Source organism: Aedes albopictus, chromosome 3 (assembly GCF_035046485.1).
Source record: "Aedes albopictus strain Foshan chromosome 3, AalbF5, whole genome shotgun sequence".
Lineage (NCBI taxonomy): Eukaryota > Metazoa > Arthropoda > Insecta > Diptera > Culicidae > Aedes > Aedes albopictus.
In genome coordinates, this window is record NC_085138.1 from 348,050,275 (window position 1) to 348,077,161 (window position 26,887).

A 26,887-nucleotide genomic window follows, 5' to 3' on the forward strand; every position below is an offset into this window, starting at 1 on the left:
AGAGCAACTGACACTGACCCTCTTCTGAGCCCCATGGCTCAAACGGACCCGGATACCTGGACATCGGCGAACTACTACTCATAATGGACCCCCAATCGGACTGGAAAGGAACAACGGCCATCCATCATCATCCTTGTGCTCATCATTCTACAGAAAGTAGAAAAAGTGAAAGCAGCAGAAAGGCAACCAGTTCGATGAAGTAGAATAGAATCTAGGGCTGTACAAAATGTAAGTGCAGCTGTCAATTGAAATTGCTCACGTAGTGCCCCAGTGGACAATAGAGCTGTAAATTAGGTTAGGTTAGGTGATTAAGAATAACAAAAACTCTGCCAATCCGTCGGTCGTTTCCACAATCATCTCTGAATTAATTATTGATGAGTTTCCTGGAGGATGCTTTGGAGCAAACTCTGGAAGAGCTCCTGAAGATTCTTCTAGAGGAGCTCTTGAAATAATTTCTTGAATTTTTTTTAAAAAGTACTGGTAGATCAAACCCCTGGAGCACAAAAAATAGTTTAAGGAAATTGAATGTTTTGGAGGAATCTCTGAAGGTCTGGAAAACTGGAGTGTGTTTTGCAGTAATTCCAAGTTGAATGTCTAAATGTCTTGAGATATTCCGGAAGAAACGCCTAGAAATAAATCCTGAAGGGATTTCTGAAGAAATTATAAAAAGAATTTCTGAAAGGATCCCCGAAAGAAAAAAAAAATTGGAAGAGTTCCTGAAGAAAGCTCTCAATAAATCCCAAGAGAAGCTTATGATGCCAGCTGTCAGGTATCAGTAGGTCGGCTCCACATGCACGTTCTCCTCTATTTGGGATGCCAGCTGTGGAGAAATATCAGAGGCAGGCCCGTGGCATAGGAAAGGCGCCAAGAGAGGGATTTTCCTCATTTTGACAAAGGGCGGAAGGGCGCCAAGTGTAAGGAACATCGGCAATGGGAGGGGTTTACCCCCAAAACCCCTTTCTTGTGCACGGACTTGATCGGAGCATCTTCTGGAAAACCCACCGGAGGAACTTCTAGAAGAATCTCTTGAGAATTTTCTTGAGGAATTTCTGATGAAATGCCTGAGAGAATCCGCGGAGGAGATGCTAAAAAGATCCTCGGAGAGAGAAACAGAGAAATTCCCGAAGGAATCTTTCGAGGGATTCAAACAAAAATTTTTGGGAAAAAAGGGCCTTCCAGGGGGCATCAAGGAGTACCAGAGTGGTTGCAGGATATCTCAGTGGCAGGGACGGCATGCTCCTCAGTGTTTCTGCAAGTGTGCGCGGTTTCAATATGAAAATGAGCTGCACTATGCACATTTTCAGTGCGGAATGCCATCCCTGCTCAGGGGCATGTCAGGGAATCTCAAGAGAGCTTCAGGGTGCACCAAAAGTGCTGAGGTGCGTTTTAGAGTGCCTCAAAGGTTTTTCAGGTGGTCTAAGAAAGTTCAAGGGGTCTCCAGTTAGCCTAGTGGTTAAGTCTATGGATCGCCAATCCGGAGACGGCGGGTTCAATTCCCGTCCCAGTCGGGGATATTTTCCCGACTCCCTGGGCATACTGTATATTTGTACTTGCCTTACAATATACAAATTCATGCAATGGCAGGCAAAGAAAGCCCTTCAATTAATAACTGTGGAAATGCTCAAAGAACACTAAGTTGAAGATAGGCAGGCCAAGTTTCAGTGGGAACGTAGAGCCACAGTGAAGAAGAAGAAGAAAGTTCAACAGGGTTCTAGGGAGTCTTACCCGGGTAGAGAAAAAGAGCTCGATAATAACATATTATGATATTGAGATCAAAATGTGATATTGGTTTGATTGATATAAGAGATAAAAGATCTAAAAATAATATATAAAATTTACTCCTGGGAAATCATCATCAGCTCATATTTAGATCTTGTAAGATCTAACAAATAGAGGCGAGCTTTTCGTTTGATCTTGGAATATCACATTTTGATATTGTTCAGATTTTCCAGGAACATTTTTCAGATATTATTTTCAGATCTTTTATTTCTTATATCAATCAAACCAATATCACGTTTTGATCGTCAGTACTTCACCTCTACCCGGGTACAGACGTTTAATGGAAGGCGACAGAGGCATTTCATGGGGATTCCAAAGGGTTCCAGGCAAGGATGCTTTCACTCGTTTAGTATGAGTAGGTAATACTAGCATTCTTACGCCGTAAATATGAGAGTGTAAGAACATGGTGTTTTGGATGTTAATTGTACACACTTAGAAATTCTGAAATTTGCACGAAATGGAATCACCAAAGAACGTAAATATTTTCAAGACTGAATCACAAATTGAACTCCATTTTACGCGCATCATGTAAGTGCTGGTTGGTTGCGTTAGATGTCAACAAATCCATTTCATAAGAATCGTAGAATCACTATCATATTCATCAGCCACCTTCAAATTCGGTAAAATAGCCGAGAGGTAAGAGATATGCCTCGCAATCAGCCGATCCGGAGTTCGAATCCATGCATGCCAATATTTTACTTTTATATGTTTTATCTGTCGAATCGGCTCTAGCGATTGATAGACGCTGAGAAAAAAAAAACAAGTTTTATTTTGGGATGTCTTGGAAGACTTAAATTTACATGTTTTAACCTCTAAATTTGTGTCTTTGAGTATACTCGTATATGTCAGGTTCAGGACACTTAAAATAACATGAAATTTTCTAGGTGTGTAGGAATAACATTACCCTAAAAGTTTGCCGAACATTACATTGTAGTAACAAGCTTCTGAACTGAGTTATAGACAAATGAGTCAAATGATTTCCGAGTGAGTGAAAGCATCTTTGGTCTCAGTGACGTTTCAGTAGATCTCATGGGCGTTTTACGTGGTTTCAGGGCTTCTCAGGTTGTCTCAGAAGGTTTTATTCAATCCAGTGGGTCTCAAGTGCATTTGAAGGTCAGCAAGGTTTCAGCAGGTCTCGGGGGCTTTTCAGAGGCTCTCAGGCTTGCTCTCATGAGATCTCATGGGAGTTTTAGGAGTTCTCATAAACGTTCTAGGGGCTTTCCAGGGGGTCTCAGAGCCGTTTCCAGAGGTCCTAAACCCACGAGGGGTCCCAGACTACACGCGGGCGCCAGGGTTGTTTTTAAACGTTTCGGAGATCTCAAGGAATTTACAGGGGTACTTAAAGGGCTTCCAGGAAAACTTCAGAAAATCTGGAAACCGTTTTAAGGGATCTCGAGGGCACTTTAGGGACTACTTGGGCTTTCAGAAAGTGCCAGGGTCTCGGGTGAACTAAGGTTTTAGGAGATCTCAGAGAGCCTTAGGGAGATTACAGGGAATCATAGGGGCATTTAAGGATACTCAAGGTGTTCCCAGGAACTCAGTAACGTTTTGAGGCGTCTCAGCTCTCAGGGGGTATCAGATAAGGCTCTGGGGCTCCCATAATCCGTGTGAAACGTCCCGTAAACCTCTTGAAAGGGCTTAAATCTTTCTCAAACAAGTCTCAAACCCCCCTTGAAGACCCTTAAAATCTACTATAATGCCTCTAAAACGCATCTCCTTGAAACCCTCGTAGATTTACGTCTATATAATTTTGAAAATTTGTATGAAGTGTAGATTTTGACCAAACCCCCCTTCTAGTAGCACACATGTTCTAAATAGAAAAGCACATGCAATTTTTATATGATCAAATTCAGTCATACAAGAGTTGCATATACTTTTGTAGAACATGTGTGCTACTTGCCCCCTTTCCCTCAGTCTACGTACTTTATGGACAAGCCCTTATGTCATTTTATAATTTATGCAGGTTCTAGTGCCATGTCCCATTTGAATGCTGATATATTTGTGCGATTCTAATTTATGAAACTTGTTTATTCCATGCATCAAAAGGTATCGCTATTCAGTACTAATATTTCGTACATAAGAAGATGCAGTGTTGGGGCTTAGACCACCGACCAGGAAAATTAAGTAGGAAAATTAAGCACCGAGTAGGAAAATTAAGCCAGCTGACGGACGCTTTCTTGGAGATGGGTTAATTTCCGTTCCTGGCCCGTTTGGGAGATGATTCGGTCAGTACATTAAACTTAACACTTTACATTTTAAACACTGATACACATTAAAAATTTGGTTGATTACATAAGTATATACAACATTTACAAACAATTATGAGTGAATCAAGCCTGGCCTTGAAGACCCAGTCTGTACAGGTCGGACTCGATTATCCGGGGGTTCAATCAACCGGGGGCCCGATTATCCGGGGCTCGGTTATCCGGGAAAAATGGCTCGATTATCCGGGGAAAAGTTTGTTTTTGCTTTGTTTACAAATTTTTAGATTACAATATGTCAACAAATGTGATAAACATCAAATACAACACATGTAAGTAGGATTTAGCCTATTTAAAAAATATTTTTATTTTTTTCACATTTTTCAGCTAAAATTTAATTTTCAAAAAACATGGTTGTAATAATACTGAATGTTGAGTTTAGGCACTACAACGTTATGTATGTTAGCTTCTATGTTTAACGAACAGTTTTTGATTGAAGAACATCAAAAATAAAAGAAAAGAAGCATGGCTCGATAACCCGGGTGATTCGATTATCCGTGGTGAAATAATTTTGAAGTCACCCGGATAATCGAGTCCGACCCGTACTGAAAGTTTCCTTAACCCTTATGTGGCCGACAGGGTACCCGGGTACCCAGCGCCCATTTAAAATACACGGTGTAGAAAAAAGCAAAAAGTTTGTCGGACACATAACGGTTAACCTTCCGTAACCCGCGTGGTTGTCTACCTGCGTCAGCACCACGCTAATGCTGAGTACAAAAAGCGAGATTTTTTCAACGTGTTGTACAAAATACAACAGCGCGATCGCTCGTGGGTTAATCCTATGTCCATATCGACCCAAAGATTATATTTAAGAGAGACTCTACACCTCTCCGCTCTCAGGTTCTGTTGATGCCGAACAAGTAAGGCGGGGGGGGAGAGTGTTCTGCGAGGGCGTTATACAGCAGCTGCAGTATAAACGTGCAACTACACATGCAGTATAAACGGAAACTATAACAATGATACCCGGGAGGAGCTTAAGCTTAAGAAGGATCTGTAGATCGTGAAAAGTGGGATTTAGGAGATTTTGGATGGTTTTGTGGGACATTTTTTGTTTGTTAGAGAGGGTTTAAAGGGGGTTTGGGTGATGGTTTATTTTGGTTTACGGGAGCGACGCATCTTGAAGTATTCAAGGGAGTTCGAGGATGTTTCAGGGGGCTGCAGGGTGTTTTAGCAGGGTGTCTGGGCGTCCCTGAAATCTCGTTAAACCCTTGGTTAAATTCTTCTATAGTGCGCCTAAAACCCTCCGAAAATAATCCCCTTTGAAAATCTAATAAATACTCTGAAACTTCCAGCAATAATGCCTTCGAAACCTTCAAAAACTCCTCCAAACTTCTTGTAACGAACCTGCAACCCTTTGAAACCTTCGAAAATGCCTCTGAAACCCCGTGCCCAGAAACCCGCTGAAAATTCTCCAAACCCCTTGAAATGCATCTGAAAACCCCTGAGACCCTCTCAACTACCATGTAACGCCCATAAGAATTTTGAAACCTAACCAACACACCTCTTATATACGTTGACAATCCAATGAAACTTCTCAAAATGCCTTCGAAAACCTCCTGAAATTCTGCAAAACTCACGAAAACGCCAATGAAACTCGTGATAACGCATCTGGCACCTGCTGAAATGTCTCTAAAACTTCCTGAAATGGCCCACAAAACCCTCAAAAATCCCTTCAAAACCTCTGTAATGCCCCTGCAACCATATGAAGCCTCCCAAATTGCTACAAACTTTCATGAAAACCCTCTCAAACCCCTTTTTATACTTTTGAAAACACCCTGGAACTCTCCGAAACCCAATATAACTCCTTTGGAACCTACTGGATATTCACAAAAACCTCCTAAAATACCTCCAAGAACCCCCTGAAACTCTATTCCCAAACTCCCCATAGCAAACTCCCTGTTAAATCCCTGGGACTCTCGAAACCGCTTCTGGAAAACTTAGGACACCTGGTGTTTGCAGGGGTATTCACGGGGTTTTAATTGCTTTTCATGGGATTTCAGATAATCCTGAAACGTCTCTAAAACCGTCTGTCAATCTTTGAAACGCCTTGGAGTGCCTCTTAAGCGCCTCTAAAACCGCCTGGGACCATCTGCAACCTTCATAAACTCCCGTTAATTTCATAAATGAAAAATATTTTGAAATTTTTATTCTGTATCTTAGACAGACTGGTAGAAGAGCTCAGAACACTTGAACAGATAACCCGACTGTATAACAATAATGCCGAAGAGGTTACTAGATTTACTTCCGTTGGACAATATTTAACACGGAAAAGGGCGGAAGTATATAAAAAATGGAACTAAATATTTGCTTATGAATTTTTTTTATAAAGATGAATTATATTTGTGAAGCCCTCAATCACCTTCTCTGTTTGTTATTCAATCCCTGAGATATAGATAATTTCCTGGTCTATGTTGCCCTTTACAGACTTGTAAATTGGTACGACTTAACGTACTGGGAAAAACTAGAAAATTAGAAGACACATAATGTTGGTAATTTGGCAAATTGAGAGACGAAATTGTGAAAAAAAAAACGTATAGGGTATGTGTTCCATCAGTAATCTCACGCTCCCATTTTCATCCCATTCTAAAACAAGCGATTACGGCACCGATTGATTCCGTTCTTTTTGTTTTCATGGGTGCTCACTTCTAACAAAAAATACAAAAATAAGAAACAAAACAAACAGTGCTTCAATCCTTTGTTTTTCGTAGGATGAAAATGGGAGCCACATGCTTAACAAGAGAACCAATACCCTAATTAGAAGGCACAACCACGAGCGTGTTGAGACGTTGGCATCAAAGCTGAAAGAGAGATGAAATTGTGAAAATAGGTGTGTTCATGTTGGGGGCTCACGGTAAAGGCTGGGTATGCTGCGCAATTTAGATCCCATTGTGATCCACTAGCCTCTGCCCAGCAACTCCTATCCCTACCTCCTCGCGGTACCGGCCGGAAACTATGAGCAACCTTAGGGAAGATCGGGTAACCAACCCCGGTGGGAACTTTGGTCGTAGGCTGGCAGGGAAGGGGGGGGGGGTTTGCTTCGGCAAACCTGAGCGTCTGTTCTCCAGGAGGAGCGGCTCGCAACAGCGTCTGATCCCCATGTTAGGGGCGGCTGATCTACGTCCGAGTGCCAGGGAAGGACTCTAAGCTCAACTGTGCACTATGGTCCTCCGGAAAGTAGGGGGTTGGTGTCAGGCCCTACGAGCCAGCCGTAAAAAAAAATTGTAACGGAAAATCAGCAACAGAATAATACGAACCGAGACCAACGGCAACGACCCCAGCGAACAAAAAGGACTTGCGATTGGAAACTCGGTACGTGGAACTGCCGATCTCTCAACTTCATTGGGAGCACCCGCATACTCGCCGATCTACTGGAGGATCGCGGGTTCAGCATCGTAGCGCTGCAGGAGGTGTGTTGGACAGGATCCATGGTGCGAACGTTTAGAGGTAATCATACCATCTACCAGAGCTGCGGCAACACACGCGAGCTGGGAACAGCTTTCATCGTGATGGGTGATATGCAGAGGCGCGTGATCGGTTGGTGGCCGATCGACGAAAGAATGTGCAGGTTGAGGATCAAAGGCCGATTCTTCAACTTCAGCATAATAAACGTGCACAGCCCACACTCCGGAAGTACTGATGATGACAAGGACGCATTTTACGCGCAGCTCGAACGCGAGTACGATCGCTGCCCAAGCCACGACGTCAAGATCATCATAGGTGATTTGAACGCTCAGGTAGGCCAGGAGGAGGAATTCAGACCGACGATTGGTAAGTTCAGCGCCCACCAGCAGACGAACGAAAACGGCCTACGACTCATTGATTTCGCCGCCTCCAAGAATATGGCCATACGTAGCACCTTTTTCCAACACAGCCTCCCTTATCGTTACACCTGGAGATCACCACAGCAGACGGAATCCCAAATCGACCACGTTCTGATTGACGGACGGCACTTCTCCGACATTATCGACGTCAGGACCTATCGTGGCGCCAACATCGACTCCGACCACTATCTGGTGATGGTCAAACTGCGCCCAAAACTCTCTGTCATCAACAATGTACGGTACCGGTGACCGCCACGGTACAACCTAGAGCGACTGGAGCAACCGGATGTCGCCTCAGCATACGCGCAGAATCTCGAAGCCGCGTTGCCAGACGAGGGCGAGCTCGATGAGGCCCCTCTAGAGGACTGCTGGAGTACAGTGAAAGCAGCCATCAACGACGCAGCCGAGAGCACCATCGGGTACGTGGAACGGAATCGACGGAACGAATGGTTCGACGAAGAGTGCAGAACGGTTTTGGAGGAGAAGAACGCAGCAAGGGACTCGACAGAACGTGGAACGTTACAAACAGAAGCGGAAACAGCAGACCCGCCTCTTTCGGGAGAAAAAGCGCCGCCTGGAAGAAGCGGAGTGTGAAGAAATGGAACTGCTGTGCCGTTCCCAAGAAACTCGGAAGTTCTATCAGAAGCTCAACGCACGGGGCTTCGTGCCGCGAGCCGAAATATGCAGGGATAAAGACGGAGGCCTCTTGACGGATGGACGTGAGGTGATCGAAAGGTGGAAGCAGCACTTCGATCAGCACCTGAACGGCGTGGAGAACGTAGGCACGGGAGCCCACGGCAACGGAGGAACGACGACGCCAGTGCGGCGGAGGACGGAAATGAACCAACTCCCACGCTGAGGGAAGTTAAGGATGCCATTCACCAGCTCAAAACCAACAAAGCAGCTGGTAAGGATGGTATCGCAGCTGAACTCATCAAGATGGGTCCAGAAAAGTTGGCCACCTGTCTGCATCGGCTGATAGTCAGGATCTGAGAAACCGAACAGCTACCGGAGGAGTGGAAGGAAGGGGTAATCTTCCCCATTCACAAGAAAGGCGACCATTTGGAATGTGAGAACTTCAGGGCGATCACTATTTTGAATGCTGCCTACAAAGTGCTATCCCAGATCATCTTCCGTCGTCTGTCACCTAAAACAAATGAGTTCGTGGGAAGTTATCAAGCCGGCTTCATCGACGGCCGGTCGACAACGGACCAGATCTTTACCGTACGGCAAATCCTCCAGAAATGCCGTGAATACCAGGTCCCAACGCACCACCTGTTCATCGACTTCAAAGCGGCATACGATAGTATCGACCGCGCAGAGCTATGGAGAATCATGGACGAAAACGGCTTTCCTGGGAAGCTGACTAGACTGATTAAAGCAACGATGGATGGTGTGCAAAACTGCGTAAGGGTTTCGGGTGAACTATCCAGTTCATTCGTATCTCGCCGGGGACTACGACAAGGTGACGGACTCTCATGCCTACTCTTCAACATCGCCTGGAAGGTGTGATGCGACGAGCCGGGCTCAACAGCCGGGGAACGATTTTCACAAAATCCGGTCAATTTGTGTGCTTTGCGGACGACATGGACATTATCGCTAGAACATTTGGAACGGTGGCAGAACTGTACACCCGCCTGAAACGCGAAGCAGCAAAGGTCGGACTGGTGGTGAATGCCTCAAAAACAAAGTACATGCTGGTAGGCGGAACCGAAAACGACCGGATCCGTCTGGGTAGGAATGTTACGATAGACGGGGATACTTTCAAGGTGGTGGAGGAATTCGTCTACCTCGGATCCTTACTGACGGCTGACAACAACGTGAGCCGTGAAATTCGGAGGCGCATCATCAGCGGAAGTCGGGCCTACTACGGGCTCCAGAAGAAACTGCGGTCGAAAAAGATTCACCCACGCACCAAATGCACCATGTACAAAACGCTAATAAGACCGGTGATCCTCTACGGGCACGAGACATGGACCATGCTCGAGGAGGACCTACAAGCACTCGGAGTTTTCGAGCGACGCGTGCTAAGAACGATCTTCGGCGGTGTGCAGGAGAACGGTGTGTGGCGGAGAAGAATGAACCACGAGCTCGCTGCACTTTACGGCGAACCCAGCATCCAGAAGGTGGCCAAAGCCGGAAGGATACGGTGGGCAGGGCATGTTGCAAGAATGCCGGACAACAACCCTGCAAAGCTGGTGTTTGCAACAGATCCGGTTGGCACAAGAAGGCGTGGAGCGCAGAGAGCACGATGGGCGGACCAGGTGGAGCGTGACTTGGCGAGCATTGGGCGCGACCGAGGATGGAGAGCGGCAGCCACAAACCGAGTATTGTGGCGTACTATTGTTGATTATGTCTTGTCTTAATGATGTTGAACAAATAAATGTATGTATGTAATGTTGGGGGCTCGGAGTCAGTTTGCCTTTCTATTCCGCCACCTGTTCTGTGGTCTAGTAAGTTAAAGTGCCGGTCTATCAAAGACGGAGTCGTGGGTTCGAATCCCACCAGGGCGCGATTTTTTTTCACAATTTTATCTCTCAATTTGCCAATTAATCAACATTCTGTGTCTTCTAATTTTCAAGTTTTTCCCAATAGGTGATTTTGTCAGTACGAAGTCTTAACATTTTCGTTAACCAAAATTCTCTCTCTGGACCACTGTTCGCAGAAATCAGCAACCAACCCTCTGATCCGCTGCGCTCGATAGTGCGTAGGTCGAACCGGATAGTTTATTCTACCAGAAAGCACATCCATTTCCATCGACGGTGTGGTTGGGGTCGCCATTCATTCAGAAGATTTCGAGACGTTGTTTTAGCAGCTTGCGGAACGTAGGATGATGTTGGCACTTGGCTGGATGTATGAGTTGGGTATCGATCCCCGCACGAATGGGGATAGTGCGTCTTCGTAAATCGCCAAATTCATAGTTGGGGTGATTGAATTATTCGAAAAATGGGAAATTTTCTACGTCGTTTTTTTTTTATTCCGTGGGGATGGAAATGGTTGGAGACGGGTGGTTCTAGAAAGCAATGAATGAAACCATCCAACACTTTTGGCGTGAGTTGTGGGACTTTTTCCTCTCTCTGTCGCTCTTGACGGTTGTAATCTTTCTGAGCTTTGGGAAATGATTCATAGCGCGTCGTGCTTTGCGTCATCAGATAGACAAATTTGGCTGAATGTGGTCGATGATAACGTGTGGGTTGACTGCCGCCGTTGTGTAACGTCGCGGATGGGTCTGGTTTACATTGCATTGCAAGCGGAACATGGGTGTCTGTTTGCTTTAATGTGATTTTCACATTGAAGGATCAAAGATCTGTGAAGGAAGTCGACTAGAACAAAATGGGGCTATATCTGACGTTTATAGTAGTTGGACTGAACAATTCGCGATGGAATAAAATAATTAGAATTGTGTAAGGCTACAGACTTACACTGTCCTTGCGATTATCTTTTCGGAAATGTTTATGTGCTGCAATTTTAGAGTCTTCAACGCAACCTGATGTTTTATTGGACTTGTATTTAAATTAAATTATTCTCTCAAGCATGTTACATTTGAGGAATTTTAAGTTCTATGATTGGGAACATTATTTTTCCTAAAAAGTTGTGGGTGTTTATTTGGAGATGGACATGACAAACCGTACCCGAAGAGTAACGGTTACGATTTGTGTTCCCATTCATCTGCCAGGCACAAAATTCAACAACTTGTTTGATTTTCCTAACGTTTCTTTTTAAACCACATAACTTAGGAAATGCTAACCTATTGGGATCATCCATTATTTTTGTAGTTGGAGCTTACTGCCTGAATCTGTTTTTTGCTCTGAAAATGTTGGTGTACATAGCTCCCGTCTGAAGAGATTTAGTAGTCCACGAGGCTCAAGAGTGCAAATTGAGCAACAACTATTCCAGTTTAGCTCTACCTGAATCTATCGCAAATGATTCCTTGAATTGTTCAACTAGCCCAGCATGCGATGTGTACCGTTTTTCCCCAACAATCAATAGCCACCCCTGCAAGTCATGTTTAATGAAGCGCACGCCAATAAAGAAAAAAGTCAAACTTGCGTAGGCAGAATGAATGGTTGTTCTCATGGTCGTCCGTCCGATGTCGCTTTCGATTGGTTCTTCATCCGTCGTCGCTCGCTGCCGGATGAGAGGTTTGTTTTCCTTTCCAGTCCGCAGCCCCTCCGGCCGATTGGTTCTTGCGCTACCGCTACAGTCAGTCAGTCAGTGGGCGAACAATATGATGACTTTATTGGCCGACGCGCAATTCGCGAGAAACTTCACAGAAGTCATTTTTTTCCCTGCCTGGACGAGGGAGTTTCCATGAAAACGTGGAACGAGGGGGATGGTTTCAAAGTGGAGGAGACTTTGGTCCACGCAGTTGGATATTGTTGGAGTGGCTCTCTGGTATTCATTGGGGTGTAACTTTTGGTCACAGTTCACTGATAAGAAGAATGAGTTTGGATCTGCTGCGGCGTTGAAATTCTTCATCAAAGCAGTGTCCACGGGTTCGATGCCTATATTAGAATAAATTTTACTTTCGGAGGAATAGAAAATTGAAGCCAGTCAATCTATCAAAAAATCACCATTCTTTAAGAATTTCGAATTGAGTACCCACCATGACAACTTCAACAGTGCTCACTATGTTCCATGCCACAAAAGTTCAACTTATTGGACGCATAAGGAGAGCGTCCAACATATAAGGAATCAGAAGGCCGGCTCCAGAGGCACGTTATCCTCCATTTGGGACATTTGTGCCATCGCCAAAATAATAGCCTATTCCATCATCTACCTGTGGGAAAAGGAAGGAAATAAGGATAAGGATGGGGATAAGGACAGGTAGGGAAACAGGAAAAGTACCCTGGAAGAGGATACTAACGCATTAGCGTACCTCAATGGGTTCAAACAGCGCCCTGAAAAGGGCACTGTAATAACGCATAAAGAGAAAGAGAGCCTATAGCTCTTTACCACAGCGAGTTAAGAACAACAGAATATCCTGAAGATTCAGGTTTCTGAAGTCAGTTTCACTTAATAAGTGTTTTCCGAGTACTCGCCGTTTGCTCAATTCAGCTCCTCGAATAAAGTTCGACAAGCGATAACAATCTTCGACCTGGAGTTGGCCGAAGCAAGTGCTTCAATAGCAGCCTGGCTATCTGAATAGAAGTATATAACTTTGCCCATTACGTGCTGCTGAAGTGCTGATTGCACTCCGCACAAAAAAGCAAAGGTTTCGGCCTGAAAAACGGTGCAGTGTCTACCAAATGAGTTAGACAGATACAGCCTTAGCTCACGAGAATATACACCAGCACCTGCTCGACCTTCGAGAAGGGAGCTATCAGTGTAACATACAATGCCGTCTGAAATACTTCTTTCCCGATATCCAGATGTTCACTCTTCCCGGGAAGGGAATTTCGTGGAAAATATCCTATATGGAAAATTACAAGCAATTGTAAGATCACTTGGAGCAAGGACAATGTTGTCCCAATTCACCATAAGTGGAAACAACGAGGTGTGTGTTGATGTGCGGTTCACAGGAGTTTCCTCTAGTAAACCGAGTACCCGTAACCGGTAAGTGCAAGAAAGTGCTTCTTGTTTGAAATGAATGTGTAGTGGAGCAACGTCAAAGAGAACTTCGAGCGCTGCCGTGGGAGTTGAAGAGAACGCTCCAGACATCGCCATTAAGCACATCTTTTGGAGATGGCCTAACTTTGATTGGACCGTTCTCATTTCGCCCTTTTGCCACCACACAAGACAGCCATAGGCCAATATTGGCCGAACAACAGTTGTGTAGATCCATTTGATATACTTGGGTTTTAGACCCCAAATTGTACCAAAGGTTCGCCGGTATTACCCGAAGGCCATACAAGCTTTCTTGATTTCCAATGTGACTCAATGTGAGGCGTCCAGGAAAGCTTGGAATCAAGAATGATTCCAGTGTACTTTATCTGTTCAGTCACATCGATTTCAGAATCAAAGAGACGCAAAGGCCGAACGCCATTACGGTTTCGCCTTTCCGTAAAAAGAACAATAGATGTTTTACTCGGATTAACCGAAAGGCCATATTGGCGACACCAACCCTCAACTACCTGAAGGGCGCTTTGCATCAGGTCGAAAAGGGTGCTGATACACATACCAACTAACAATGCTAGGTAGTCGTCGGCGAAACCATAAGTAGGAAAACCGCTATTATTGAGTTGCCTCAATAGCGTATCTGCTACGAGATTCCACAAAAGCGGTGATAAAACTCCCCCTTGGGAGCATCTACAAACACTCAGTTTCCTAATCCCTGCTAGACGCAATGTCGAGAAGAGATATCGGTTTTTGAGCATTTGATGAATCCAATTGGAAATCATTGGAGATATACCATGACTCCGTGCGGCTTCCAATATGGCATCGAAAGGCACATTGTCAAAGGCATTCTCGATATCTAAGAAAACACCCAAACAAGATTGCTTTTGAGCGAATGCTTTCTCGATATCGTAAACAAACTTGTGTAAAAGAGTCACAGTGGACTTCCCAGATTGGTAGGCATGTTGGTTCACATGAAGAGGCACATTGGCCAGATGAACGTAACGGATGTGATGATCCACAATGCGTTCTAAGCATTTCAGAAGAAAAGAGGTCAAACTGATAGATCTGAAACTCTTTGCTTCTTCATACGACGCACGACCCAGTTTCGGAATAAATTTCACAGTAATATGACGCCAGGATTTGTAGCAAAACTGAGTATTTTTTTTTTTTTCAAAACATGTTTGAAATGATCAAATCCCTTCTGAAGCAAAATAGGATAAATCCCATCTGGCCCAGGAGATTTGAAAGAAGCAAAGCTATTAAGTGCCCACTCAATCGATTCTATAGTTATAATACTCCGAGCCGAAGCCAGGAAATCGTAACTACAAGAAAAGACACCAGGTTCATCCGAAGATGTTATATCCACACATCCAGGGAAGTGTGTGCTGAATAAGCATTCCAGAACTTCCTCATCAGAGAAAGTCAGATCGCCATTTGGTAAACGAAGTTCGTTCACTCGGAAATCCTTAGATTTCGCAAACATTTTATTTAACCGACTGACTTCACGCAAACTGGAAACATGTGTACAAAGGTTTTTCCAGCCGGATCGTTCAGCAGCCCGGAGAGCTTTCCTGTAGGCCTTGCGAGCCGACCTGTAACCCTCCGAGCTAGCCGAACGTCGTCTGTTTCAACTCTTTCTACATTGTTTCCTGAGCTTCGCCAGATCAGAGTTCCACCAAGAGGTTCCTCTTGTGATCTTCACAGACCGTAGATGCCATGCTTCTTCAAAAGCTTCCATGATGAAGGTCGTTGTAGTATCAACGGCATCATCTAAATCATTTGGAGTGTCAATGGATGGCGAGTATCCATGAAATTTGACCGCAACCAAATCAGTAAAAATATCCCAGTTTGTTGACCGGGGATTCCTGAAACGCAATGTTTGCGAAGTAACATTTAAATGTTCACAAAAGATGAAGCGATGGTCAGATAAAGATTTTTCATCTGACACATGCCAATTGGTCAGCTCGTGACTAATTCTACTAGAGCAAAGCGTTATGTTTAACACTTCCTCTCTAGCAGATACCATGAAGGTGGACGGTTGCCTATGTTAAGTAATGCAAGATCTGTACTACTTAAGTACTCCATTAAACTGGAGCCTCTCAAGTTAATGTCTGAGCTGCCCCAGATGATATGGTGAGCATTAGCATCACTGCCAACAATTAGCGGAAGGCTTTTTGAAGTACAGTATGCGATGATTTGTTTGAAAGCATCCGTAGAGAATGGTTCATCATGCGGTAAATAAACAGAACAATAGACGTATTTCCTGTTGAGGTTTCCAACAGATACATCAATTGTGATAGCACATACATCTCTGGTGGTTAGTTCAGAGATGAGTGTAGCAACTATTGCGTTGTTGACAAGCACACAGGCTCGAGGCATGACACGTGAGTTTGCCATTTCATGTTTACTGAAAGTAGCAAACACCGGGTTCACAAGGTTTCCTAGATAGAAATTCCCCTTGCGGAAGTAAGGTTCTTGGACCAAGGCCACTTGGGCTGAACCTTTTTGCATAAGTCTTCAAAGATTGATTGTTGTTGTTCTTTATGCTGAAGATTGATCTAAGCTATCCTAACCGTAGCTACTACCCAAACTAGGCAAGATTAAACACTTCGCAACAACAGCACAACAAAGAACATCAGCAACAAAACCAAATCGGTATCGATCGGAAAACGCCAAAGGCTAGGATACACGGAATACACTGTGTAAATCGCATAATGCGAAACCATATGGGTGAAAATTTATACTAATTAACACCATCTGCATAATCCCGCCCTTATTTAGTCTCAAGTGAGACTAAAGAAGGGCAGCCGATTGTCTCGGAGAAACACAAGGTCCACTGTACCATTGCTTCGGTTAGCGCAGTAACGGCAACACACTGTGGAGAGCGCCCTGGTACTCCACTGGTTCCGTTTGCGGCTAGGTTTTTATTAGACCCCCCCAGCCATTCATTCCTTGGCACGGTAAGCATGAAGCTGCATCACACCATGAATTAGGGGTCACCTGTTGATGGACTCTTACCGCCGGAACAGTCGGTCCGTAGTGTTATTCTTAGCCAATTGAGACAATCGCCACCGACACTACACAGCTATCTATCTAGGCTGATCGAGAAAGGAAGTTAATATTGATGATCAACTTCATACGGGCCCGAAAAGCCGAATGGCCATACCATGCCATAGCTCTGGTCTGCACAAGTTCCTACCTCATGCTTCCACGGGTCAAGCGATGACAAAGACCGCCAGCTAAGAGTTGCGTGCTTAGCTGGTAGTGCAACCTGGGCACTGTTGTCCTTCGGACTTCAGCTAGATTGAGGAGGTACGTCTGTCTGAATCACGGAAACATGTGGGAAGCCCTCAGGCGCAAGGGTCTCGGCCTCATTGAAGCACAGTACATGGCATTTTCGAGCAGAGTATCGCACGACAGTGTTTTGTCCGATCCTATCCGGGTCGTTGCTGGAGTGAGGCAAGGATGTATACTATCACCGCTATTGTTCATCATCGTAATCGACGGGATCCTCGTAGGTGAGATTGACCGTGAACCAAACCGTGGATTGCTTTGGCAGCCCATTACCATGTAGCACCTAAATGACTTCGAACTGGCTGATGATGTTACTCTCCTAGCTCAATGGCTCTCTGATATGCAGTGTAAGTTCGATGATCTTGCCAATCGTTCCTCAGCGGCAGGTCTTACCATCAATGTCAACAAGACCAAATCGTTGGATGTATACACGGTCAACCCCTTCAGTTTAACCCAGCAAAACACCGTAGCAGTGGCAGTTCCATAGTCGACAAAAATTTGACCTGACGATCTTCCAATTCGACACTCTACACCACCATGGGTGCTCAGGACTGAAAGTAGCTACATATTCTCGTCACTGTCGCTCGAGTGGACAGATCCAGACAAGTGAAAAGCACGAGTCTCTCCACAGCACTGTGTCCTCGAAACCTAATTTTCGGCTTAATAAATGACCGAACAGTGGGCAAACACTGGGACTATTCCAGTGAAAGCAACGCCCGCCTCAGCAGCTCGTCGCTCATAGGCGGAGTTTTTTCATGCTTAGTAGAATCTGCCACCGCTAACCTTTCAACGAAGCACATCGCAAAAAAATGCCTGTCTGTTTGATTTGTCCATCTACGGGGCATGCCGTCAGTCACTCAGTGTGGGATGCTGTTGTGGGTCCTTTTTTATTAGGTTAGAAACTTTCGCACCCGTTTGAACGGTTAGCTGATATGGCACGGGGTTGTGGGTTGTCGCTGTTCCTGACGCCCCATCACACCATTCGCTAGAACTTTATGAAAACGTGTGCCACAGCAATTCATATTTCTCGAGGGGCGGGCGGGGGCAAAAAACTTGCGTAAAAGTATCGACAGATTGACGACTAATGCTGCAGCACAATTGGCAGTTGGATGCGAATGGCTTTTCCTCGAATGGGATTTCCCTGTCTGTCGCTCAAGCATGAAGTGGCATTTGCTGATTAGTTGTAATTTTCTTGAAATCTGCGGGAAGCCGTGGGAAACGGGGAAAACTTTTGTGCTCCGCTCACGTATATGCCGCCACAGTCACTTGTCTCATCAAAATGCAAATTCGTGTTACGCAATGTAGCCCGCCTAACGAAAGGAGTCGGAGTCGGTTAAATTCCTCCAGGGGCTTAAATCAAATGCCACGCTTTGACTGCTAATGTTAATCATTGTCGTTGAGAGCATGTAATTCTATGCCAAATCGTGGATCCCAGTCCCAGCGTGTCGTAACCGAGAATTATGCCTACGGAGCTGGATGGGAAGGAGGCTGTGATAAACCGCCCACTTGTTGGGTTCAGATGAGATCCGAAATGCTACTACATATACGCTCGTGTACTTTCGAGTGGAATACTGAGCTTCTTTCCTAATTATATGATAAATTTGAAGCGAGAGGCGAATTTCTCTGATATAATGTATTGGCAGCATAGAAGCAAATGTGAAACTTTAATGCAGGCCCGTGCACAGAAGTGGCGCCAAGGGAAGGATTTTTGCCAATTTCGGCAAAAGGCGGAGGGGCGCCTAGTGTAAAAAGTGTCGGTAATGGGAGGGGTTGTTCTCTTTCCGATATTCATTTATTCATTTAGGTATTCCTTCAGAGATTTCTGTCGCGAGTTTTTTTTTTTATTGATTCTTTATGAGTTTCCTGTACGGGGTTCGTTGAGGATTCTTTCAAGGATTTCTCTTGAGATTTTCCAGGGCAGATTTGTCCAGGAAGCATTCTCGGAATTTCTTTCTGAGTTTCTTCTGGAATTCCTTCTGGGATTTTAACAGGATGCTCTCAAAGTTGTCTTGAAATTATTTTAGGGATTACGTCATCATTGTCCGCGAGAATCCTTCTGTGATTTTTGTTGGGATTCCTGCTAGATCCAAGAATTTCTTCAGGGATTCCTACCGGAGATCTTTCCGGAGTCCTTTCCGACATTACTCCTCGAATTTCTCCCAGTATTCCTGCAGAGATTTTCCGGTATTCCTCTTAGGATTTCTCTCGTTTTTTTCCTGATACTGGTTTCCAACCGATAATATTTATAGGATTTCTTTGATGTTTACTCCATGGGGTAGGGGGAGAAATGGGTATGCCTAGTACTATTGGATATCGTTACACTGTTATGTCTCTACTGTATCAAATATAGAAAAATGTGCCACAAAGGTCAGGAAACTGTTATGTGGTCTTCCTCACAAAAAGATCCTAGAACAACCGGTATAAGCACATCCTCTAAGTATCTCCTCCATTTGAAAAATTTGAACCAAACGGGAATTGAATCAAGACCCTCTCAGCAAAGTCTCACTGAATTGAGAAGATTGAATTAGATTTATTTTTGAGTAGTTATCATCTCTTTCACTAGCTTAGAGTCATCTTGTATCTGTACGAATCGGAATGTAGTTTTTTTATTAATTATTATTTTTTTTATTTAACCTTTTGTGCGGCTCCGTGGTCGTGCGGCTAGGGTCACCAAGCTCTTAGTCGCATCGTGCTAAGGAGCGCGGGTTCGATTCCCGCCGCAGCTGTCAGGAGAAGTTTTCGGCTGTGCCACTGGGCGTTGCATGCTAGTCCGTTGTCTAGTGTCGTGCTTCCTTGAAAGAGCGAAAAGCTCACTGGAAGCATTGAACGTGTCTGCGTCTAACTTAATTTATAGCTCTACTAGGGCACTGCGTGAGCGATTCCAATTGGAAGCTGTACATACATTTTGTACAGCGCCTAAATGCATTTTATTCTAATTGTACTACATCGAACTGCTTTCACTTTCTACCCTATCATGGTAGAATGATGAGCACGAGGATGTTGATGTATGGATGTTGGTTCTTCCTGCTTCCAGTCCAATTGGGGGTCCATTATGTGTTGCCGTTCGCCGATGTCCAAGTATCCGGGTTCATTTGAGCCATGAGCTCAGACGAGGTTCAGTATCAGCTGCTCTCAGGGGGAAAGAGCAACTGACGAAAGTGCCGGGGCTGGAATCGAACATCGAACCCATGACCGTCTGCCTTTGAAGCAAACGTATAACCACTACGCCACGGGCCCCGGCTGAATGTAGCTTTAGTAATGTAAATTATTAGATGTTGACAACTAGCGCTTTTTTTATAACTATATCATATACTCGCATTTTTTTTCGTGAAATCATGTTTGTATTATTGGAATTTAACTGTTAACGACAAATTTATATGAAGATTCATATTATAAGACACTTTAGATGTTTATGGGTTAGAACTCTCTGAAGTTCTGATTGTAATGCCCATGCATACTAGTAACATATTGTGAGAATTTATATATGCATATCAAAATTAATCTTATTGGATCTTCACATGTAAATCAAAGCATTAGAGATCAACTCAGGTCTTACAAGATAACCTAGTCTACGTAGTTCATGAACTGCCTCGTACTTTTTACTCCCCACTTTTCACTTCTCATTCCACAATATTCTCTTCTTATTTGCTCGTTTGCACTGCTTTATACTCGGTAGTCACTTCTCACACATACTGCACTCTTACTGTTAACTCTTAACTGATCACTCCTCATTTCTCACTCTACACTATTCAATCTTCACCCCATTCACAGCTCACTCTTCACTACTAACTCCAAGCTTCTCACTTCTACTCAGAGTCCCACACCGGTTTCACCTCACAGTTTACTCCAACTTTTCACTCTACACTGATCACTCCGTACTCCTTAAAGCTCACTCGTCATTTGTCCCTTACCTTACCGGTCAGAATAAGGCCTTGCTGACCTCTGCTGTACATAGTAGCCGTCTCTTTGCTACTCGGTCCATTGATGTGTGTCTCCTGTTTCGCACTCTGCGAAGGGTCCGCAAATCGTCCTCCACTTGATCGACCCACCTATCTCACTGCGCATCACGCCTTCTTGTACGGGTCAGATGACTCTCAAGAACCATTTCAGCCGGATTGCTATCCGACATCCTGATGACGTGACCCTATTTTCGCGGTATGGACGATGGTTGGTTTTCTCAGCAGCCGATGCAGCTCGTGGCTCATTCGCCTTCTCCAAGTCCCGTCTTCCATCTGAACTCCGCCGTTGATGGTACGCAATACCTTCCGTTCGAAAATTCCAAGGGCGCGTTGATCCTGGGGACGTAGAATCCAAGCTTCGTGCCCATAGAGGACGACCGGACTAATCAGCGTTTTGAAGATACTTAACTTAACGGCGAACTTTGTTCGATCGTAGAGTTCTGCGGAGTCCAAAGTAAGCACGATTTCCTACCACAATGCGCCTCTGAATTTTTCTGCTGGTTGTTGTTGTCGGCGGTCACCAGTGAGCCCAAGTACACGAATTCTTCAACCGCCTCAATTTCATCAACGTCAACAGCAATTCGGAGTGGCGGGCGCAGTGATTTATCCCTAGAGCCCTTTGTCATCATGTTCTTTGTCTTCGTCATATTAATGACTACATAATCCGATTCAGCTGGCTTCACTCTTTAGTCGGATGTACGTTTCCGCCATCGTCTCAAATTTACGATCTATAATATCAGTATCTTCAGCGAAACCAAGCAGCTGAACGGACTTCGTGAAAATCGTACCACTCGTGTTTATCCCCACTCTCCTTATTACACCCTCTGAAGCAATGTTGAATAGCAAGCACGAAAGACCATCACCTCGCCGTAACCCTCTGCGGTAATTCGAAAGAACTCGAGAGTGTCCCTGATACTCGAACTACGCACATCACTGGATCCATCGTCGCCTTGATCTATCGTATCAGTTTATCCGGGAATCCGTATTCGTGCATAATCTGTCATAGCTGTTCTCGATCGATTGTATCATACGCCGATTTGAAAACGATTAACAAGTGATGTGTGGGCACGTTGTATTCGCGGCATTTCTGTAACACCTGGCGGATGGCGAACATCTGGTCCGTTGTAGCGCGTTCACTCTAAAATCCAGCCTGATATTGCCCAACGAACTTGAATATTGTAGGGAGTGCTGAGTAGTATGATCGCTTGGTACTTCCCACAATCCAACGTGTCGCCCTTTTTGTAGATGGGACACACGATACCTTCCATCCATTCCTCCGGTAATACTTCTTCCTCGCAAATCTTGGTAATGACCCAGTGTAGTGCTCTCATTAGTGGTTCTTCATCGTATTTTAGTAGCTAGCTTGGTAGTCGATCTGCTCCAGTGGCTTTGTTGTTTTCAATCGACCAACCTGCACCTCAATGTCTTGGAGGATAGGAGCAGGAAATCTTTCATCCTGCGTGCGTACTCCTAGATATGTTACCACGCCTCTTTCGGTCTTGTAACGTCGCCATTGATGTTCTCATAGTAATGCTGCCGCCACCTCTTGACCACCTTACGTACGCTCGTGAGAATATTCCCGTGATTATCTTGGCACATGTCGGCTTTTGGCACAAAGCCTCTGCGCGAGCAGTTCAACTTCTCGTAGAACTTTCGTGTGTCCTTAGCGCGGTACAGCTCTTCCATCGCTTCGCGATCTCGTTCTTCCTGCTGACGCTTCTTAATCCACAAGACTGAGTTCTGCCTGCTCCGCGCCTGTTTGTTACGTGCCTCGTTCGCTCTCGTACGGTGTTGCAGTATTCTCGCCCATGCTGCAGTCTTCTCGTTTTTCAACTGTTCATATTCGCCGTCGTACCAGTCGTTTCTGTGATTCGGAGTCGCGAAGCTTAGTGCTGTAGCCGAGGTACTACCTATGGCGGATCGGATATCCCTCCAGCCATCTTCAAGTGTAGCTGCGCCAAGCTGCTCTTCCGTTGGTAGGGCCACTGCTAACTGCTGCGCGTAATCTTGAGCCACTTCTACGTTACGCTGCTGCTCGATGTTGAGCCGCGGCGTTCGACTTCGACGTGTGGTAATAACCGTCGAAAGTTTTGAGCGCATGCATACAGCTACTCAGTAGTTATCCGAATCTATATTCGCACTGCGGTATGTGCGGACATTTATTATATCCGAAAAGAATTTACCGTCGATTAGAACATGGTCGATCTGGTTTTCTGTTTGCTGGTCGGGTGATCTCCAGGTAGCTTTGTGGATATCTTTGGAAGAAGGTGCTTCGGACTACCATACCACGGGAGGCTGCAAAGTTTACGCATCGCTGGCCGTTATCATTCGATACGGCGTGCAGGCTATTTCACCCGATTACATTTCCTCTCTTCCTACCTGCGCGTTCATGTCGCCGACAACGATTTTCACGTCACGTGGCACGCAACCATCGTATATTTGCTCTAGCTGCGCGTAGAACGCTTCTTTCTCGTCATCAGGTCTCCCTTCGTGTGGGCAGTGGACGTTGATGATGCTGTAGTTGAACCTTATCTCTCAGCATGCACATCCTTACGTTGATCGGCTGCCACCCAATCACACGTTGTCGCATCTTGCCCAACACTATGAATCATGTTACCAGTTCATTGGTGGTGCTACAGCTTTGGTAGAAGGTAGCCGCTCGATACCCGCTTTCCCACACTTTCTGTCCAGTCTATTGACTTGCAATTCCATGTTCCAAGTTTCCATTCGTAGTCTTCATATCGTCGCGTGGGTCTTGTATCGAGTCGTATTTTCTCCTATGTTATTCGCAATGGGGATTTTTACGGGTGGCTTATTGGGCCTACGCCAACACTCCTGTCTCGCCGGAGGGCCTTCGTGCCAGTTCTGTTTAACGTCCCAACCAACACTGGGACGATCACGCTGATGGGGCTACCACCTTGGATCTAGCTGGGCGTGGTGCAGCGTTTCTTACTCAGCCGCTGGATGCCAGAACAGACACTGTTTGAGCCGCACCTCCTTGGTGAACAAACGCTCGGGTCGTACCTCCTAAATATAGCTGAATTCAGAAGGACAACAGTGCCCAGGCTGCACTACCAGCTAAGCACACAACTCTTAGCTGGCGGTCTTTGACATCGCTTGACTCGTGAAAGCATGAGGTAGGAACTTGTGAGGACCAACATAGCTCTGGGCGCTCTCCTTATCGACTCACCGTTTTGCAGCCCAATCATGCAACATCGTAATGTTTTCGTCGGTGCGATGGCGGTGGCTGGTCGGTGTTGCGTTTCGATGCTCAAAAACGTTAACGGCCGTGAGTTAGAACTCCTACCTCTGGTAAAAGCAAACTGAATTCAAATTGTGAGACAAAATGGAGTGAGTGACAGTGACCCCCCGGATCACAGGCCAAACATATTCATTTCTCCGCAATCCGTGAAATCTGCTGCTCTGTCGTCTCCGGTTGGCAAAACTCAAATCAGCTGTTTTACATTAACCTTCCATGACCTTGCAGTTTGCGCCAACAATTCAACACCATCATTGCCGCCGCCATCGTCGTTGTTCGTTTTACATTTCGCTAGTTGCTTGCTGCCGGTCGGTATCAGCATGCTTTTTGGCTTTCCTCTGATCAGCAGCGCGCACGCTTCAACCTACGGGACGGCACAATCAGCAATCACCGTAGCAGCGGCAGCATCCTTTACCACTTCCGTCGACCACCCTTTTGCCGCCCATTTTTCGCAAGAGGAGACACTTGACAGAAGCGACGTCGTCGTCGCCCACAATCAGTGTACGACTCCAAAGCAGGACCCAATCCAGCCTTCCTCCCCGTGTGTGTGTGTGTATGTATCGCACTTGTACAGATTAAAACGAATAAATTGTACCCGGTGGTAATTCTTATGTAAATATCCTTATTATGTAAACACAATTTAGAGGGAGCAGATACGACCCCATGGATGGGATGACTTCGACGACTACGGCAGCTTACAGCCGTGCCGTACTCCGTGTGGGTTGAAATTGACTCCGTCAATGCGCTTCCCTTTTCCCGAGCCAAAAGATCAGAACATCAAGACGTCGTCGTCGTCGGCGACGACGATGGGGTTGTCTTGTTGCCATTTGCTTGGATTTACGCGCGACGCGAATTGATTCTGGGGGTCGACGTTGGGAACCCTTTTCGGTAGCATTTTACGACTTGTCGGCGTTACTCTGCACTGTACTGAAGACATTCTTTCTCTCCGTTTCTCCCGGCACACAGGTTTCACCGCTCGGCAAGGGAGTGCTCATCACTGGATGCGAATCGCCGTTGGCTCGGGCTCTGGCTAGACGGCTGGATGATTTGGGATTTACGGTGTTTGCCGGCTTCAAGGCCCTGGATGAGAGCACCGAAGCCGAAATGCTCAAGGCAATGTCTTCCGGTCGGTTGAAACCGATCCCACTGGATGTGACCTCGGAGGTGCAGGTGAGTTTTGATTGGATTGACTTCGTTTCGTTGTTACACATCAACTGTTCTATTTTGGGAAACGTATGAATAAGGAAATTTGGTTTGCATATTGTCGAAGGGTAGATATGGTGATCTAACACACGACGTCTATTTTTAGACGCGTTTCATTGTTTCTTTCTTGACAATATCTATATTGAGGATGGGAAAGATAGGAATAATATGCATTGCCTGCATTCTTTACGTCTAAGCGTGTTAGAATTCAGCTAAAATGTGCCGGAATTAGCATGGCTCAAAATATCATGTTCTCATTTCATTCTACATATTTTCAGCTTAATTTGCTGTTGAAGTTTGTATGGGAGTTAAATTTTCAAAAAAAAATTTTTTTTCGTCATATTTTTTCAACTCCTGAATATTTTTAATGTTTTTGTATTTGTCTAGGCATCCCTATGTAACACATGTATTCTCAAATCATATTAGTTTTTGGAATATTGTGTTTATATTGACGGCAGGAACGTTTGTGTGCTGATAAAAATACTATTTTTTTGAGAATTTTTCATAAAAATTAATAAAAAAACCCGGATTAATCCACCTAGTGGTGATAGTGCCTTTCTCGTCGAATATGTACTCATGATCTTTCCGTCGACGTAAACATTCTGAATCCTGTGAATAATTTATTTTTAATAACAAGCTTAAATATAATTTATTTCACAACCAAAAATCACTTTACAGTCTTCGATAAACTTTTTCTTGCACAATTCAGGCTATATTTTATTATCATTAGTTACTGGATTCAAAAAATTTAAACAAAAAATGGAAGCAAGTGAAATTTTTCGTACTGAATCCAATTCAAATTAGAACCACATCACAGAGCGCGAGAAGCAATCGGGATCAAAATTTTGCGCAGCAATTTTAGATGTAAAAGGGGATTGAAAAACTTTGCTCGAGGTTGATGCGATTAATTTTCAATGTTCTCATGGAACCCCCATTCTACTGTATATTTACACCTCAGGAATATGAGAAGATGTGATATGATGAGCCTGCATCAGTTTTGTCAAGATCAAGGTTAATATTTTGTTCTCTTACACATATTTATCGCTTGCATTGATTTTTTTCACTGTTTTTACCACTTCCTGTAAGATACCCGGAACCGGTTCCAAGACTGTACCTATTGTCTCAAATATGGTCTGAAACCATTTTCTTGCTAACCGTTTATCAGGTTATCTAAAGAGCCGCGATTTGATGTGTTGCATGCATGGGTTTGGTCAAGGGTTTGGTTCACTTTTATATTGGACCACTTCCGGTGGGACATCCGGAGCCGGTTCCGGAACACAACCGGTAGTCTCTGCTGTGATTAAAGGCTATTTTCCTGCTTACCGTTCTTCAGGTTATCGGAAAAGCTGAAATTTAATGTGTCGTATGCATGGGTTTGTTCCTTATCTACATTTGACCACTTCCGGCGGGGCACACGGAGCCGGTTCCGGAACACTACCGGTAGTCTCTGCTGTAATCTAAAGCTATTTTCCTGCTTACCGTTCTTCAGGTTATCGAAAAAGCTGTTATTTAATGTGCTGCATGCATGGGTTTGGTTCCCATCTACATTTGACCACTTCCGGCGGGACACACGGAATCGGTTCTGGAATACTACTGGTTTTCCTAAATAAAGTCTGATTCCATTTTATTGCTAACCGTTCATCAGGTTATCTATAGAGACGCGATTTGATGTGTCGCATGCATGGGTTTGGTTCAATTTTATATTTGGCCACTTCCGGCGGGGCACCCGGAACCGGTTCCGGAACACTACCA

At 44.9% G+C, this 26,887-nt stretch overlaps 1 protein-coding gene across 2 annotated transcripts in view; it reads left to right on the forward strand.

Annotated features, from left to right (window-relative positions):
* Window positions 1-26,887, forward strand: part of LOC109401984 (D-beta-hydroxybutyrate dehydrogenase, mitochondrial-like) — a gene marked incomplete at its 3' end in the record, with an annotated part of 357,759 nt that overhangs the window by 276,315 nt on the left and 54,557 nt on the right. For both annotated transcript variants that reach the window (XM_062855206.1, XM_062855207.1), the window contains 1 exon segment: window positions 24,899-25,102. In XM_062855206.1, coding sequence (XP_062711190.1) covers window positions 24,899-25,102 — 204 coding nt within the window.